Genomic DNA, 18,393 nt, shown 5'->3' on the forward strand with positions numbered 1-18,393 from the left:
TATGGTTGTACTTAGATGAGTTCTTATTAAATAATTCATACAATAAATACATCATCAAAATGATTGGGAGAGAACAAATAAGATAACCTTGTGCTATTCCTCTCCCAAATTTAGATACGGTTACACATAGTCCGAAATAGGTCAAGTCTTGTAGTTGTTCACTTCACAAAATTTTCAGTCCTTAATTATTTTCACAAAGTAGATTTTTAAATTTAGATGCTTCAAAACGAATATACATATTTTATGTAAATATGGCTTATATAATATAAATTTGGTTTAACATAATTTAAACCAAAAATAAATTGAAGACACATTTTATAATACTACGTTAATAGGTAAATATGTAATTAAATCGATAGAAGGAACTACTTGATTAAATGCTGCTCTCATCGTTTGAAACTGAACTAAACAAAAACCCATAATATTTTTTAAAAGTCGCGTTGTTTTAGAGTAAATTTTCAAAGCGAGTGACGTTTTACATTGCACAATATATTTCTATTTAGAAATCGTAAAATCATCAGGGTACTGATAAAAACAAATGTTAATATCATAAAAATAATTTATTTATAATAAATAATATAAATATAACAACATTCACTTATCATAAACTTGATAAACAAAATTACCTTTTGGGTTTACATTATACATTGAAATATCTCTCCATGCAGATATAATTATAATAATAATAATATAGTAATAATTTTATTCTGTTGGGAAATCACATTTTACAAGAGTATTCCTGTAATGGTTTACTAAATACTGATTGTTGGAAAATATTTCTCATGCATTAGGCCTAATACTAAAAATATTGTTCAGAAATCACAGTCAAAGTATTCATGTTGCAGTTTTCTGAATAATGGTTCGTGGGTGAGTTGGCGGTCGGCGTCTGCCCTGGCATAGAGTACGGGGCAATCGAGTGATATGCAGTCGATGTTGGTAGAGCGTCTGCAACATGACTGGCACGCCTGCCAAACAATCAAAAATCAATTATTTCAATAACTGTTATTAATATACGGTTTCAAACAAGGACCCACCCATTAATATGAACATTTTCAGTGAGGTATTAAGCACACTTCACAAAGGAACATTAGCGTTCACTAGGCTACTACGAGAAAGCGGAATTGGAAATGCCATGTACATTTCAGTCAAGTTACGGTCATTTCCAATTCCGTGTTTCCGTTGCAGCTGCTGGTGGACGCTAATAATGTCCCTCTGTGCAGCGTGCTTTACACTGCTCAAATAATTCTTATTCATACAGTTGATCTTTATAAGCTGGATCAAATAAGTTGAAACTTGGAGACAATGGCTATATGCAATGAGCAGACAACTCTGCATCGAGTGTGTTGTCAAATTTCGCACAATTTGGCAACACGGATATTTTGTCCAGATCTCTACTTGTTTGATTCAGAGTATAAAACATATTTTATGAATGGGAATTCAGAGTAGAATGTTTGCAAAACTAATGGCATCACTGTGAACGTTATACCGGCTCAAATAATGTAATTATTATTACATGCGGTTGTATAAACAAAGGTTAGAGTTATGTGCATAGTTTATTTGTATTCTGGAGAAAAAATCAATTGAGTTGAAAGTATAAAATGAATGAAAGTGAAATGCTATATGACTACTTGAACTCCACTACTAAATACGAGTATTGAATAAAACAATTGAAACTCCAACAATTAGTATGAGTTTAGACTAGGCTCAAATTAAAACATTCCACAAAAATATTGCTCTTCTTCACAACAGTTGAATCTTACATGAACCTCTTGCCTTGAATTCAATCTGAATTTGTCAAGTGTTGAACAGTTCTCTATAAATCATGTTCGCCTACTCTAGGTGAAAAATTATCATTCATTGTTAGTAGTAGGTAGTTTTCCACTTTGGAGTTATAGATCTACTAGTTTTACAATAATTATTGGAAAACAATAGATTCAAACCAACAAAAATGTTGAGAAAAGTACAATAAACCATGGGCACTATAAAGATAAAGAGTGTAAAGCGCTGTAAAGATATAAAATCAGAGAACGCGATTTTGATATTTTATATATAAGTTTATATTTAAATCTTCATAACATCTGTATTGTGTAACTTGTGTTAAGGAGGCAAGCTTTGTGTTTTTACCTGTTTGTCTCCACATATTTTTGTATGTAAAATAAAAAATAATATAATTTCAAGGTGATTAATCTATTTCAAGGTTGCATCAAGTTGGGTGGATAGGACCTCATATAGTCAAATATTTTTCAAAGATTTCTGACCAATTTTTATCAAAGATATTTATTTCTAAATACCTTGAAATATTTGATAAAAAATGATGACCTATTACACCATCAAAGATCTTTGACTAAATGTAATGGGGTACGAAGAACCTAATTTTGCATGACCGTACATCTACCTCTACCAACTGTCAAGAACTTTGAATCGATCTGAATGTGATTGAGCTTGTTAATAGAAAATTAGTAGCTATTGGTTGAAATACCTTGATAACAAGATGCCGCCTGCGTTCCCAGGCGTTGAGCTGCGTGGCGAGGGAGACGGCGACCGTTTGCGGCCTAGCTTGGCAGTGGTCGCAGATGCCAGTGGTGCAGTTGTGCTCGTGACACACGGCACACGTCACTGTCGCAAAGTACTGCGAAATGGTTGCCTTCTTCACGCCACTGGGCACTGCGCTCGGCAGGCTGGGCGCTTGACGGCGGGGCATGCTCTTAAACCTGCAAAACACACAAAAAACACAGTTTATTCATTTATTAATACCACTACAAATCATATAATACTGTGGATATGATTCAGAACATATTGAGAACTTGACCAGAGAATTCTAAAATCGAAACCGAATACAACGAAATAGAAGATTACATTAAAGTATATTGAAACCATAAGCACAGTATTATAGAACAAATTCAACAAATTTAAGTAGTCTAGTTCTGATAGTCTATTTGTACCATTTCTCAAACAATAAAATATTCTATACCATGCAATTTCAATTTAATTTGATTAAATTAACAAATTAATTAAATAATTAATCAACAAATTAATTAATTTAATTTAACAATTTCTCAAGCCATTGATAGAAGGGTTTCAAAACAAAATTATTCGATTGAAGAATTCCATAAAAGTCAATAAGATTCAGATTCTTTGTTTCCATACATTTCACAATGTCTAAATACGAGATACATAATTGAGTAGATACAACATGATTTGCAGCATTTATAGTATGTAAAAATCATAATCATAAAGTAAACATTCATTGTATAATAAGCCTTCTCGATCAATTAATTCTCCACTACTAATTTAGCTGTTCTTTAACAGCTAATGAAAGACTATCGTAAATTTTAAATTACTGATGAGCTTTTTATATTTAGTTATCCTTTAAAAGTATTAGAAAAGATCCTCAAACCATGATCACTGGGTTCTAAAATAAAACACATCAAATCGAATGATTTCATTAGAGTCGATGCGTGTGTGTTAGTTTGTGCATGTGGTTTTTCATTTTGATTTCGTTTGTGTGTGTGTGTTGTGTTTTGGTTTTTGAATGCAAGTTATGTTGTGAGTTTGTATGTATTTATTTTTCCATTATTGTCCATCTGGAGTTATCTTAGTCCTCTCTCTTCCAAATTTTTGAACTTAAATTAGATCAATCACTGTATTAAAATTCCAAGGCTCGATTGCACAAAAGCCTGTTATATTTTCACTGAGATTAAATGCCTAGAGAACCAATCAATGAAGACTTCTTTTTATAACAGCCTTCTATGATTGGTTCTCGTAACATTAATTCATGATTAAATTTCAACAGGCGTTTGTGTAACCGGGCTTAAGTTTCAAGTATTGCAAATGGATAGTGCTCTTAGACTCATAAGACCTAATACGACCCAAAAACAGATCCTAGAGGTCCATATCTGCGTTTCTTATTTTCTACTCTCAAGATATTTATTCATTTTATATTATAGGTAGGCCTACTCATTGTAATATTATGATTGTAACCTTATAAATCTAAGTTTCTACGGTGCATGGAATATTATTTTCAAATAGAAATAACTGACCAGTTGAGTGCATCAGCTGAGACGAGCAGGAGACAGCGGTTGAGTGGCGGGATGATGACCCGGGTGATGTAGTATTCGGCGTTGATCTTAAGTGCGGGGTCGGCGAGCAGGGCATGAGGACTGCGGACAAGCCGGATGAGAGGGAGGCCGGGGGGACCCGCCACCACCACATAAGGCACTCGCTCACCCACTCGCGGCTCTGACCGTCGGTCCTTCTTCAGCCACGACCTGCTCAGTTACCAAATAAAACCTCTTTTCATTCGATTCTATTTGTCATACATGACATGATCCATCTATTATTTCTTGAATATTATTATTCAGAGTTTGATGTAAATCTTGGAATTAATTCTAAACGTAATATATAGTTCAAGTTATTTTATTTCCAATGTGTAAGTTATGATCGTGTGTATTATCACGTTTATTAGCTGATTATAGGCAATATTCGGGGAAGGAACAGTTTTGGGCTGTGCCTGTTGGTCCTTCCCCAATCATTAATCATTTGTTCTTTGTATCTAAATAAATGAATAAATAAATATTATTATAATAAATTAATAAATAAATAGGGAACTTTGGACTATATACGGTGGAACTACCCTTGGGTCACCCCACCATTCAAAGCCATACGCTAATAATAATAAATATTATGATCTCACTCTACTCACAAACTATAGTGAATTGGCTTTTACTTTTTGTGTAGTTGAGAAGTTAATATTGTGGTAATTATTCATATTGAATGAAAAAGACTAAGAAATTGTCAAAAAACCACTGATTTATTGATAATTAGAAAGACCGGTTTCGGTTATTACACCATTGTCAATCTCTGATAAATTTATAACCGAAACCGGTCTTTCTAATTATCAATAAATCAGTGGTTTTTTTGACAATTTCTTAGTCTTTTTCATTCAATTGGCTTTTAGTCTGCAAATCAAGGTCTTAGGCGGCCGGTCGCAGACGAACCACTATCGCATGTGGTAGCTACTATTTTCCTTCTGTGGTACCACAAACGGAATGAATAGAATAGAATAGAATAGAATAGAATATCTTTATTAGCCTCAATAGTACATCACAATTTGACATATAGGCCAGTCAACACAATACAATACAGCACAATAAAAACGGGCAATAAACCACCACAATAAACAGTCACAGTAGTACATTGGATTGAAATTCAAATATACATTACATACAGTTCATAATATACAACAATACACATCATTCAAAAATATACATTATTTTTAATTCATTTCAAAATCCCTTGGATATAATTTTTTCTCCATATATTCTTTGACGGAGTAGAAGGGATTATCTAAGAGAAATTTTTCTAGCACATTTCTAAACCTTTTGTAATTAAGTTGTCTTATTTCAAAGGGCAGTCTATTCATAATTTTGATTGCGGCATTAGTGGGGCTTTGATCTGTCTTGTGGAGTCTGCTTCTTGCTAAATTCAAAGATTGACTTGTTCGAGTATTATGTGTGTGTGTAGCACTTCTCAACTCCATTTTATCGGGATTAGCTTTCAAGAACAGTAAACATTGTAATATGTATAATGAAAAGAGTGTTGATATACGCAATCCCTTAAAAATTTCTCTACAATGTTCACGAAATGGAGCTTTGGCAATGACTCTGACAGCCTTTTTCTGCAACAAAAAGATATCATGCGCTTGTGCTGCACAACCCCAGACTATTAGGCCATATTGGATATGCGACTGAAAAATGCCAAAATAGGCCTGACGAATGCCATCCTGGTCCAGCTCACCACAAAGACGTTTGAGGGCAAATACACTGCTGCTCAACTTATTTTTCAGACTGGCAATGTGATGGGTCCAAGTTAGAGTAGGGTCTACAATGATTCCCAAAAATTTCTGAGCCTTATTATTTGTGCTATTGGAAGCAGATCTACTTTTAAGCCCAAACGTGATTGTTGTTGTTTTATCTGCATTGAGAAGCAGCTCATTCGCATTCAACCACGTTTGAACTACCTTCAAATTAGATTCAGAAAGTGCCACAGCCTGAGTGTCATCTGAATGCCTATTGAGAACTGTGGTGTCATCTGCATATAAGACTATTTTCGATGGGACATTGATGCTCAAATCATCAATCATAATAAGAAAGAGCAAAGGACCCAGGACCGAGCCCTGAGGTACTCCACACTTAACAGACAAAGTACCCGAGCTTTTACCATCCACACATACATATTGAGTTCTGCCCTGCAAATAGCTGGAGAATAAATCCAGTGCTAATCCTTCAATCTGTAAGTGCTTCAATTTTGCTAACAGGATGTCATGTGAAACACATTCAAAAGCTCTACTGAGGTCGCAGAATGATACAGCAGCAGAACATTTCTCCTCAAAACAGTCCAGAATTTCCTCCACCAATTTAATCAGAGCATGGGTGGTTGATAGGCCTTTTCGGAAACCGAACTGAGTCTTACAGAGCAAGTCATTCTCCTCCAAAAATTTGCAAAATTGCTTTCCAAGCAGAATTTCTATTATTTTCGAAAAAATAGGAACTATAGCAATGGGCCTGAAGTTTGTAATATCTTCATGTTTACCCTTCTTGAAAACCGGTATTACTTTAGTGATTTTGAGTGAGGTGGGAAATTTCCCTTCCGCAATGACTTTATTTACAAGGCATGTGAACGGGGTTAGAATACAATTGATAATATTCTTTATTAGAGCATTGGACAGTCCATAGTGGTCCTTACTATTCTTTGTAGACATATGCTTTACAACTTCCAAGATACAATTTTCTGTTACAGGTTTGAATCGGAACTTCTTAATATTTTCAGGAATATTTTTCTTTTCTAATAGTTCAGCCGATGTTACTCTATAGTTTTTAACAATTTTTTTCTTAATTTCTTCAGCTGTATTTACAAAAAAGCTATTAAAATTATCAGGAGATATATTTATTTGCGGTAACTCCTCTCTTTTTGTTTTACTTTTATTTACAATGTTCCACAACATTTTTGACTTATTTTCAGAATTTTCTATCATATTTCTGTTTGCTACTTTCTTTGCTTCTCTTATCATTAGTCTATAGGAACTTTTTTCTCTAATATACATATATCTATAATCTAAGTGTGTTTTAGAAAGAAAATACAGAAAGTCCAACCTATTTTTCTGCTCTTTCAGCTCCGGAGTGAACCAATAATTGATTTTATTATAAGAATGCCTAGCGGTTCTTGAGTTAGAATTAATTTTTTTGATCAAGTTGAAACTCAGATCATAATAATATATAACTGTATTCAAAAATACATCAAAGCTCGTATCAACATCACTATCATAAATAGAAACTGACCAACCTTCCTTTAACAGGTGGCATCTAAATACATTAATATTACTTTCATTTATTTTAGTGACTTTTCTATAAATCTTACTCGAGGACAACAAGCTTTTTTGAGATTTATTGAATTTTACTGAGATAAGCTGTCCTAAGTGGTCGCTGACATGGCAGTTGCTTATTTCTACACTCAAACTGTCTTGGAAGCTGGATGAGAAAACATTATCAAGACAATTGGCCCCCCTAGTCGGCTCATAAACCCTCATTTCAAAGCCATACATACTACACAAATTAACAAAGTGATCTGCCTGTTTGTCATTTGCATTGAAACGTAAGTTGAAGTCCCCACAAACTATTGACTGTCGGTTTCTCTTATTCAAGTAACTAAGAGCTAATTCCATTATTTTACAAAACATTTCAAAAGTACCTTGAGGACTACGATATACAGTAATGACCATAGTATCAATATTTGAGAATTCTACACCTGCTAATTCGCAGTCCAGCTCTACAGAAATGTTATTTATATATTTTAATAATCTATACTGTGAAGGTCTATATTTTGAATAAATGGCTACCCCACCATGCATTCGTGTTGTGCGGCAGTAACCAGTAACTAATTGAAGTTCTTTTAGATTAGAATTTACTTCCAGTTCAACCTCAGTCATCCAATGCTCAGTAAGACATAAAATATCTAGTTTCTTATCCACAATGATTTGTTCAATTAAACCTATTTTATTAGATAGACTCTGTACATTCTGGTGGAGAATATTTATATTACCGCTAGCTGAATCGCATTTAAAACTTTTTCCTTTTATAATTGCCCCTGTAACTGTTTTACTGCTAGGTGTTGTATCCCCTATATCAGTACATAAAAACGTTGACGTGTCAACAAGAGTCACATTTTGAACAGATTTAGTATTCTGTTTAGTATGCTGCTTAAATGAATAATTCTTATTACAGTTGTCAAAACACATGCAAACACACCCTGAACACCTTTTAGACTGTAAACACATTCTAAGCTCTAAATTGTTTTGATCGTGTTGATCAGTTATAGAGAGTTGTCTAAAAAAATACCATCGTAATGTGATTGAGCAGTTGTAAAGTTCACAATTGAAGAGTCACTCACGTTACCAGCTTCACTTAGTACTGCAAAAGGATGTTCACCGCTGTCAGTTGTTGAATCCCTTGGAGTAAATGAGAAACCTTGTAACTCCTGGCAAGTGGGTGAGAACCCCCGAAATTCCACGATGGAGTCATCATCAGTAACTGCCTCAGAACGCACCGCAAGACTGTGACTGTCCTGGACAGATTCAATTTCTGTCGAACAGACCAAACTCCTACTCTGAGCAGCTTCATATAAAATCCTTGAGTTTCCAATAGTTTTGAAAATTTCCTCGCAAATTATCTTTTTTCCCATTGTGCTATAATGAAGACCATGTCGTGTAAAGCACCTGCGTTTCAAATATTGACTTGTGTCTTTGAGGGTGATATTTAGTTTTCCCTTATACTTTTCCAATATATTTCTGATAAGTGAATTGGCAAAGTGTATGTCATCGTTGAGGGCAGTGTTGTCAAAACGAAATGGAATCGTGTGTAGAATCACATTTGTCCGATTGGGTAGAGAAAACAGAGCGTCTAGGCCTTGCATTATGGTCAGCTGACCGGGCTCATGCACATGCATGTCGTTGCTTCCTGCCAAAATGACCACGTAGTCTTCCTCAGTCATATTTTTTATAAAACACTTTCCTCCCTCAATCACCTGCTTTAGTTTAGCGCTGGACTGTGTGTGCACAAAGCAGTCATAATTATCAGTAAGTGCTTGAACATATCTGGAAAAGTATCTGCCCTGACTATCAGATAATATTACTATTTTATTTCGCTTTTTCATCCCCGACATAGACTTATAAACTCGCCTTGGTTTATTACTTGGAGGAAAGCTCATTCGATCACATTCAATTTGTGATGCTGGCCTGTGAACCTGCGCCACCACTTGCTGTCTATGAGGTTTCGAAGGAGACGATTCATTCGAGGATAAAACAGAAAATCTATTCTCATCCTCAACCGACTTTATATCCCTTAGCATTTTTCTAGGCTTAGCTGTGATCCTAGGCTTAGTAAAATCTTTACCTTCAACTGTGTATTGTTCTACGTCTGAATCAATATTCTCACTATGCAATGGTAAATTATCCTCAGTTTGTATCAATTCTATTATCGCATTTTTAGTTTTCAACTCGTTGATCAAATCTGCCTTGGTGGCTTCCAGACACTCTATATGCGATTTGAGAGAATTCAATTCCGCTTCTGCTCTCTCTTCATTGCTTAAAGAATCCTCGACACATTCCATCCTCCTGTATCTTTCAACCTCCACTTGTCTTGATAACTGTTTATTTTCTTCCGACATAACCTCTAAGTTGTTATTCAATCGGGTGATATCAGATAAAGAGTCGTCCAGCTTACTTAGAACTCCGACTAAATCTGGGATCAAGTCGATTATAGCCTCACTGGAATATTTATCTGCCAAAACTGAGAGAGTTCCTCTAATTCTTACTGCCAAGTCTATTACAGTTTCATTGAATAAGTCATCATTCAAATTATCAAGATCAGATTGAACACCTCGAATCAAGTTCATGCGTTTACTGCGTGTCGTCATTTTTTATGGGAGGGGTAAGGAGTATGGCATGTAGGATAATACAGAAAGGAATACAGAGGATATTTGCCGAGAGAGCTATCAAGGCGGATGAAGGAAGCTCCTGAATATTGTTGTGGAAGGAATAGGTAGGATTCAAAAAATTCCCGCCTCTCAGTAGACCAATTGACAGCGAGAGTTGGCTAGCTGATAAGAGCGCCTGTGCGTTGTCATGGAGACAAGAGGACGCTACTGTTGCTCACGCCGGTCGGCTATGAAAGGTCAGAGTATCAAATAACAAACAAGATAAGATTCTTGTTATTGTCAGTTCCGTAATTCGGCTAGTCAATTGATATGTCAATCAAAAAGCGGACCGGTAAACAGTTGTTTTGTCCTGATAAACAAAGCACAGCAGATGATGATTGACAAGAACAAACAATCAAATCACAATGGGTTAACCTAGCACAGTGTTTCAAGAATTACGATACGAATTATTACGCGAATACTTACAGCTCACACACTTTACTGGTAAGAACTCATAAACACGTATGTTTAGTTAATAGTAAAAGTGAATTTAACACCTCTAAAAAAATAAATAACTTCTAATTTTAACAATTTTACAAGAGCTAAGTGCAGTTGAACTATTCTATTCAAGGCAGTCGTGCCAACTTCCCAACCAATGCATTGGTAGACATGGCAGTGGCACTGATACTTCCACCTGGCGTCGCGCGCTGTGGTAGCGATTATTTTCCTTGCGATTTTGGTACCACTGGTTTGATTACCTCGCTTCCCCTAGCTTCTGTACCACAATCGCACTAATAAGCTTTTTCTCAAATGTGGTGTGAAAGACTCTCTGCATTAGTCGTATTGTTCTGTGGTATGTCGGTCCCACATCCCACATACGATTGTGGTTCGTCTGCAACCGGCTTTATTTGAATACATAAATATAATTTTCTTTTCGAGGCCCATGTACGTCTGTTAGTTAACAGGTGATTGATCGAGATATCGCTTACCTGAAGGGATCTTTGTCTTGAAAATCAATTATAGTCTGTCTCAGTCCAAGCAGTTTAAACCGTACATAATTGTATTTCTCCAAGATTAAGGATCTTGTAAGGTGGTATTTTAGGAATTCATTTCGTGAAAGTTTTATTTTATATTTTTTCATATAATGTCGGGAGTAGTTGCCATTCGAGACCTGGGGTTCAGGCTAGGAGATCTGGATCCGTAAGGTAGGAGTTTATATAATAGGAATTTTTAGCTCACCCCAATAGTAATTACAGTTGGACGGGTGACCACTAATCTTAAATAGCGACAAATCATCACCTGGCAAGTTCTAAAGCTGGAACACAGGCTCCAGGTTTGTAACCTCTGGCCCCTCTGTATTCTCTAGCAAAGGTCAACTCCTGAATGCTGATTCGACCAGATGAGACCTTCCAAAACTGATGCAAGATGAAACGCTTTACAATGCTCACATCTTTCGTCTCGAACAGTAACTGTAGTGACTTTTGCAAAATCTGAAACACGATTAACAATTATTTTAGTTCAACAACAATTTGATGAAATTCATGATTTGAACATTTCTGAACTTTTATTTTACTTTCACTATAGAATTGAGGCATATGAGACTTCATTGAAAAAACTATTCAATTGTTATTGAAAATAAATAAAATAAAAAATAATACTAATGTGGTCTATTTTGTTTAAATTGAATTAAGTGGATAGGAATTTTCCAACAAGGATGCTGATAGGCCTTCCAGTCGTGAATTAGGTACCTTATTATTGAAGGAATTTGAAACTATTTGGTCCAAAATCTGAATAATGAACTTAAGATTATATTTAAAAATTGGAAATGTATATACTTTTGCTACAGCCGGACATCCATCTCTGCGCACGGTCTCAATGCCTTTGGCGTCATATGTTGGTGTTTCTTGGTCTGGGCTTTCCCACATGTGTCCAACGTATCTCTTCTTAGTCTGAAAAAGAATGAATATTGCTATCATACAATCGTTTCATATGATGATGCCAAAAAAACCAATATGGAAGAAGTGGGACTGAATGAAATTGAATACGATAAATTAATAAATAAATACTGGGGTAATGAGGAAGTTGAGAGTAAGAGGACAGCTATAATATACGTGCACTCACACAGGTAGGCTACTAGATTGGCTTTGCTTTTGTTTACCTAACGACGGGCTGCATGGCATCATATGCTTCTTTGGAATTTGACATGCGATTTTAATAATTTTAAATGCTGAGACTTGGTAATCGAAATTAATTCTCATGTCACAGGGGAACTCTATGCTACTCATAATTAGCACTTGGCATAAATTTAACACTCACACATTTAACGGAAAAATAATACAGAAAGGAGTTACACAAAAATGTGGTACATACAGATGTGCCATACAGACGAATACATATTTTTTACAAATAACAGACAATATTTATATTAAAAAATATTTTTAACGAATCAATATTTGCTGAACCAATCGGATTTTGATTCTAGTAGCTATTTCAACGATTCTGATTGGTTCTTTCAAATGGTTGGTTGTTACAGTTCTAGAATCGTTCATAAATACAGTGTAGATTAAATACCACTAGCACCATGAAATACTCGATACACTAGCATAGTCCATACAAAATTAGTTCCGACTTGGAAGGATATTTTCCGAAGGCACAGAGAAATGGAGGGAGATCAGCCAATTACAGTGAATAGAGTCATAGAAAGAAGCGCAGTTGTCAATTTGTCGATTAGACTCAGTGCTTTCAGAGAGGAAACTACGCATGGGTATCATGAACAGTTGAACACTCACATAGAGACTACAGAACGCTGGTCACTCTAGTACGGCAACATCGCCGCCGCTGTATTCGTACTTTTCTCTGCTTCGCATATCCCTCCAAGTCGGAACTAATTTTGTATGGACTATAATTAAAATTCAATAACCACATAGTCACCTGCAATATGCAAGGTTGATAAACCTTCTCCAGTTTCAGTTTGACGGGTTTGGGGTTTTCGGCAGTGACTGCTTCGGCAATTTCGGCACCTATTCGGAAGGCGTCGGCGCGCGATCTGCCGGGAACGAGCACAAACAACGAATCCGTGTCTCCGTACACCACTCGCGCTCCCCACTTCTCTGTTTTGTTAACTAGTGCAATAGCTCGCTCCAGAGTTTCGCGACCTTTGCTCACTACACTGTCTCCTATCTGAAACATACGCCTACATAGAAATCATGAGGTATTGCAATATAGAATAAAACATAAATATAAATCAGATATCAGCGTAACAATTGTGCTTATAAGCATGAAAAATAATAATATATCATATTAATCTTCAAATTGTTTGATGGTACTTCAATTATTTTCGTTTATTATTAAAATTTGACACTTGATAATGGAATACAATTTATTTAATTTTGTTGTAGTTTTGACACTGTTTATCTTTGTAAATATTTAAAATATACTTACTCTTTGTGATAAGATGAGCAAGTGTTTTTTAAATATTTAAAACTACAACAAAGTTATTATATAGTGTTTCGTCATGGAAAACAGCATCAATTAAAATGTATTTATTTTACTCATGACTGCAGGCAAAACCCGAAACACTTTTCATAGTTATAAATCCAACAGTTTGAATCTAACTCAACTCAATAATAATATAACTGTGTTACATATTTCTAGAACAAAGTTAAATAGCCCATCCTTAAGCAATGATTATCAAGGTAGCTTGATAATATACTACAAGTGCACCTTCATGACAATATATACATGACTATGCATTGACTAGAGATTTAAATTTATGGAGTAAATATGAGGAGGAACTCAATCATGAGTAGGAAATCAATTTAATATTTAATATCGTCATGAAGTGTTGTGCAAAATATGGAGTATCAACGAGTTAAGACAGAGTTAATGAGCAGAATATTAAAATAAAAACATCTAATTCAGTCTATTGAACTAGGCTTTAGATGTTTTACTCTAGAATAAATATGATTATAAATGATTACCTCGATACATGGCATTCTTCCTGAAAAATTGGCAGAAGTATAACCGTAAGTGACATTGGCAATTAGTTTGAGTCCAAGCTGCCTGTTATGAAGAACCTTATGCAACGCCTTGTTATTCTTGTTTTTCTTCATAGATCTTTTAACCTGGAAGAGGAATAAAAACATAATAGACATTTTTGGAGTTCAACTATGACAATAAAATACAAATGTTTACCTACCATTTGCAACCCTAACCACTGCGAATAACAGTTCAACATGTTGTCAATCTATTCAGGTGTTGAAAATTAAGAGAAACTGATGAATTATTTTCTATTAATAATAATTATCCTTGAATTATTGATCCATTTGGATGTTGAATAATAATAGGAGCTAATGAATTATTAAATCTACTTCGAGATCTAATTTTGAGAGGTCTAGGGATAAGGAGCAATTTAGCATGTTATCAGTTAATTGAATTCTGTAATGATAAGTTCATTATAAAACTGAATTGATATTTTTGAGATCTGTAGCACACACTTGTGTGTATAATCAGACTAATATATCAACTGCAGTTGAAGAATTTTTTTCTGTATTCAACTAAATAATAATCATAACTAACCATTAGTCTAGTTTCGAGAATCTCTTGCAGCATTCTGGGTAAAACGCCCCTCCTAATTGAGCTGTTAACAAATGCAACGCCGCAGGGTGAGTAGTTGAGGTTTTCTTCCAGATGTTTCACCGTACTGAATGGAACTCGAAGGTGAGTACAACCGAAGTTGAAAAGTTCCGATCTGGAAAAAAGTATAGAGCTCAATTCATTTAGATTGTGGTGCGCTGAATAAATTCAAATTCAGTACTAATACAGAGGTAATTCAGGGGTAACACAGAGTACTCACTGTATAAATCATTTGTAAAATTAATAATATATGTAGTTATTGAATGCACTTATATTTTGGAATTAATTGAAGGAGATTGCGACTCAATTTTCTAGGTAGAAACAGATTATAAATTGTGTTCATGTCCATAACTCAGAGCTGTTTAAATGTGTGTACTCAATTTCTTTTGATAATCTTGGTTTTTTTATAATCTGCGATAGCTTCTTCAAATACAAATTTCTGGAAACACACAATTAATATTCAAAATTTTAATCTATATCCATCTATTTGGAACGTATTATTGATTATTATTTGAGACTTACTTTGCTAGGTTTTCGACTCTTCCAAGACAGGTTGAGAAACAGTAGTTGTAGGCAATAATAATTGATGGATAAAGACTTTGAAAGTCGAGGACAATAACTGGGTCCGCATAGAATCTGGAATTAAGAATTGCAATACGAATTAAACGTTTCAAAGCATCTGAAACATATCAATCTAAATGGTTGACTGGAAAAATGGACAGAAAATAATTCTTAATAAAACATTCTTGTAGTCATGAAACTCATATTACTAATAAGATCTTATTATTTCATGTATTTTGATAAGATATTATGTTATGCAGGTGAATTGGGTGAAAACTAACTCAATGGGGGCATGGAACGGCCAAGGGAGAACAATGCAATAATTGCGAGACCTTTTGGCAGGTATATATAGCATACTTCTGATCCTTGTGCAATGAAGCGTTTACCCTCTCCATTTATATTCAGTGACCTTTTCCACACTAATGGGATTCCCATTTCTGTAGTCGATATTATCTTCTCCTTCTTACATTATAATTTTCATCTATTAGGCAGTAGGCCTATATATACAGATCGAGTGTCCCACCAAGGTTGTAACAGCTGTTGACCACAGATTCTACTCGACATTTCTGACAAAAAATGTTCAGTAAACTTTTTTCCTATCAACCTTAGTTTTCGAGAAATATCGATTTTTCAATATTTTCAGAATATGCCTACTTCCGGTCATCAAATACTCAATAGGTATTTAACTGGAAAAATATTGGTCGAATTTCAATTTCAAGGGTATTGTTGGAAAGAGAAAAACATTTCTAACAAGATTAATGTAATTTAATTCGTTGTTAGTTATTTTGTAGTTTTTTATTAGGGCTTAAACTTGAAAAAAATGCTATTCTTCAAACTCAAAGTCAAATTTCAAACCGTTTTTTCTCGATTTTTCTCCGGGTAATTATAGTGGTTTCAATATTTCAAAAACTTCTCCATTTCATAATCTTTCGAATGAGTATAAATTCGGAAAGGTAAGTTCCATGATAAAGTGTTCAAAACTGCTAATATCTGGAATGAACACCTTCAAAATGAGGAAATTCACAAACAGCATGCATCAAGTGATGATCCTAAAGGGTGAAATCACATGATTATTGCATTATTTTCGGTAGCATATAGCCTAAATCCTATATAAAACATTGATCATGCACTTTTACAAGATCCAACAAAATTAAATTAATAGAATAATAATTCAAAGTAGATGAATGACAGAATTAAAAAAACTGATGCCAATCATTCAGATGGTAATCAAGTTAAATATCATGTTCACTGCTTACAGGAATTCAAAATAGCCTCCATTTCTTTCTATGCAACTTCTGCTGCCGTTTATCAAGCTTCGAGTTGCCCGTCTCACTTCGTTGGGCCGTGTCTTCATCACTTTAAACGTCAATCGAATTCTGAGAATCAGTTCCTCTCTGGTCTCTATAGGTTCTCTGTAAACTTCACTTTTTAGAACCCCACAAAAGTAGAAGTCCATTGGAGTAAGATCAGGTGAGCGTGGTGGCCAACTTACGGGTTCACCTCGGCCAATCCACCGCCCAGAATAATTGTTATCAAGCCACCCACAGACGTTTCTAGCATGATGAGGGAGGCAGCCATCCAACTGTAGCCACATATTCTGCCTCAAATTGAGAGGCACGTCTTCCATCAATTCGTGAAGCTCATTGGCCAGAAAGTCCATAAAAACTTCACCATTTATTCTTGCAGGGAAAATGAAAGGTCCATGTATGTGTATTGTAGAAATTTACAGCACCAGCTCTTGTGAATGTACTTTTATCTGTGATATATCTGTTCATAAAATGTTTGGAACACAATCTTGTGCTAAGATCCAACGGCAAAACTGCATCCTTGAAACAGTATCAGGTTTATTGAACTCTTTAACTGGGGTATCATGAAATGGTCGAAAGTTATTGTTCTTCAATATCCTTTGAACTATCATTCTTGAAACATCCAACATCCCAGCTGCCCGCCGGATGCTTGATCGAGGATTCTGCTCGAAATACTTTAGAATAAGATTCTCTAAAGCTTCAGAAATTAAGACGGGCCTCTGGTACCTTGAAACTGATCCTAGACCTCCACCATCTTGACATCTGTCAATCTTAAAGACGTGTTATGAGATGAGTGTTTTCGGTAAGGAAAACGTTTCCTGTATACTCTCTCTGTCTCTCTTGAATTGCATACACACTCTCCATACACCAATAACATGTTCAATTCTACAAAAACATATGGAGAGCAATACACATCATTACAGACAAAAGAAGAGGATCAAGAGCATGAAACCATGGATAACACGAGGACTTATCTCAGCTATAAGAACAAGGGATTCTCTAAGTAGAAGAAGGAAGCTGGACCCAGAGAACGGGGAAATTGCTAACTACTACCGAAGATACAGAAATACACTGACGTCACTCATCCAAACTACAAAAGAAAATTATTTCAAGATGCAACTAAATGAAGCGAACAATGATGTAAGGAAGACATGGAAAATAATCAAGGATGCTACAGATTCAAATCAGAAAAAGGATATACAACTGAATGCTTTGAGAATTAATGGTGACATAGTCACACTGAAAGATAATCCTAGAGAACTATTGAGTTATGTAAATAATTTCTTTGTTAATATTGGAGAGAGTATGGCTAACAAAATATATGAGAATCTGAATAAAAATATTAACCAAATTATAGCAGATAATGTACCAGAATTGCATGTACCAAATAATATGTTTCTTTTCCCCATAGATGAAGAGGAAATAATAAACACAATTGATTCTTTACACAGCATTAGTGCACCAGGCCTAGATGGATTAGATAACAGGACCTTGAAAGGAATAAAAGATTTAATTTCTAAACCTTTAACTCATATTTTCAATCTGAGCTTGTTATATGGTACTTTTCCAAGAGCAATGAAGCAAATCTGTGTCAGACCTATACATAAAGCAGGTGATAAACTAATTATTAGTAATTATAGACCTATTTCACTGATTAGCAATATATAAAAAAATTTAGAAAAGCTAGTTAAATCAAGATTAATAAGCTTTTTAGAAATTAAAGATATTCTTTCTCCTAACCAATTTGGCTTCCGCAAAGGTATAAGTACAGAATTAGCTGTACTAGAATTATCAAAATTTGTAACTAGCAATTTAGAGGAAAAGAATAAATGTCTAGCAGTATTTTTAGATTTAGCAAAGGCCTTCGACTCTGTTTCCCATGACTTAATAATAAAAAAGCTTGAGGCAATAGGTATAAGAG

At 34.9% G+C, this 18,393-nt stretch overlaps 1 protein-coding gene across 1 annotated transcript in view; it reads right to left on the reverse strand.

Moving 5' to 3' along the window:
* Window positions 1-546: 546 nt before the first annotated feature.
* LOC111048559 (DNA polymerase zeta catalytic subunit) overlaps window positions 547-18,393 on the reverse strand; it is a 72,976-nt gene continuing 55,129 nt past the window's right edge. The window contains 9 exon segments of the mRNA XM_039432572.1: window positions 547-965; window positions 2,480-2,711; window positions 4,041-4,268; window positions 11,269-11,459; window positions 11,805-11,918; window positions 12,901-13,149; window positions 13,950-14,093; window positions 14,548-14,719; window positions 15,127-15,240. Of these exon segments, the coding sequence (XP_039288506.1) occupies window positions 813-965; window positions 2,480-2,711; window positions 4,041-4,268; window positions 11,269-11,459; window positions 11,805-11,918; window positions 12,901-13,149; window positions 13,950-14,093; window positions 14,548-14,719; window positions 15,127-15,240 (1,597 nt within the window). The 3' untranslated portion in view covers window positions 547-812.

The sequence above is a fragment of the Nilaparvata lugens genome, chromosome 7 (assembly GCF_014356525.2).
Source record: "Nilaparvata lugens isolate BPH chromosome 7, ASM1435652v1, whole genome shotgun sequence".
NCBI classification, from domain to species: domain Eukaryota; kingdom Metazoa; phylum Arthropoda; class Insecta; order Hemiptera; family Delphacidae; genus Nilaparvata; species Nilaparvata lugens.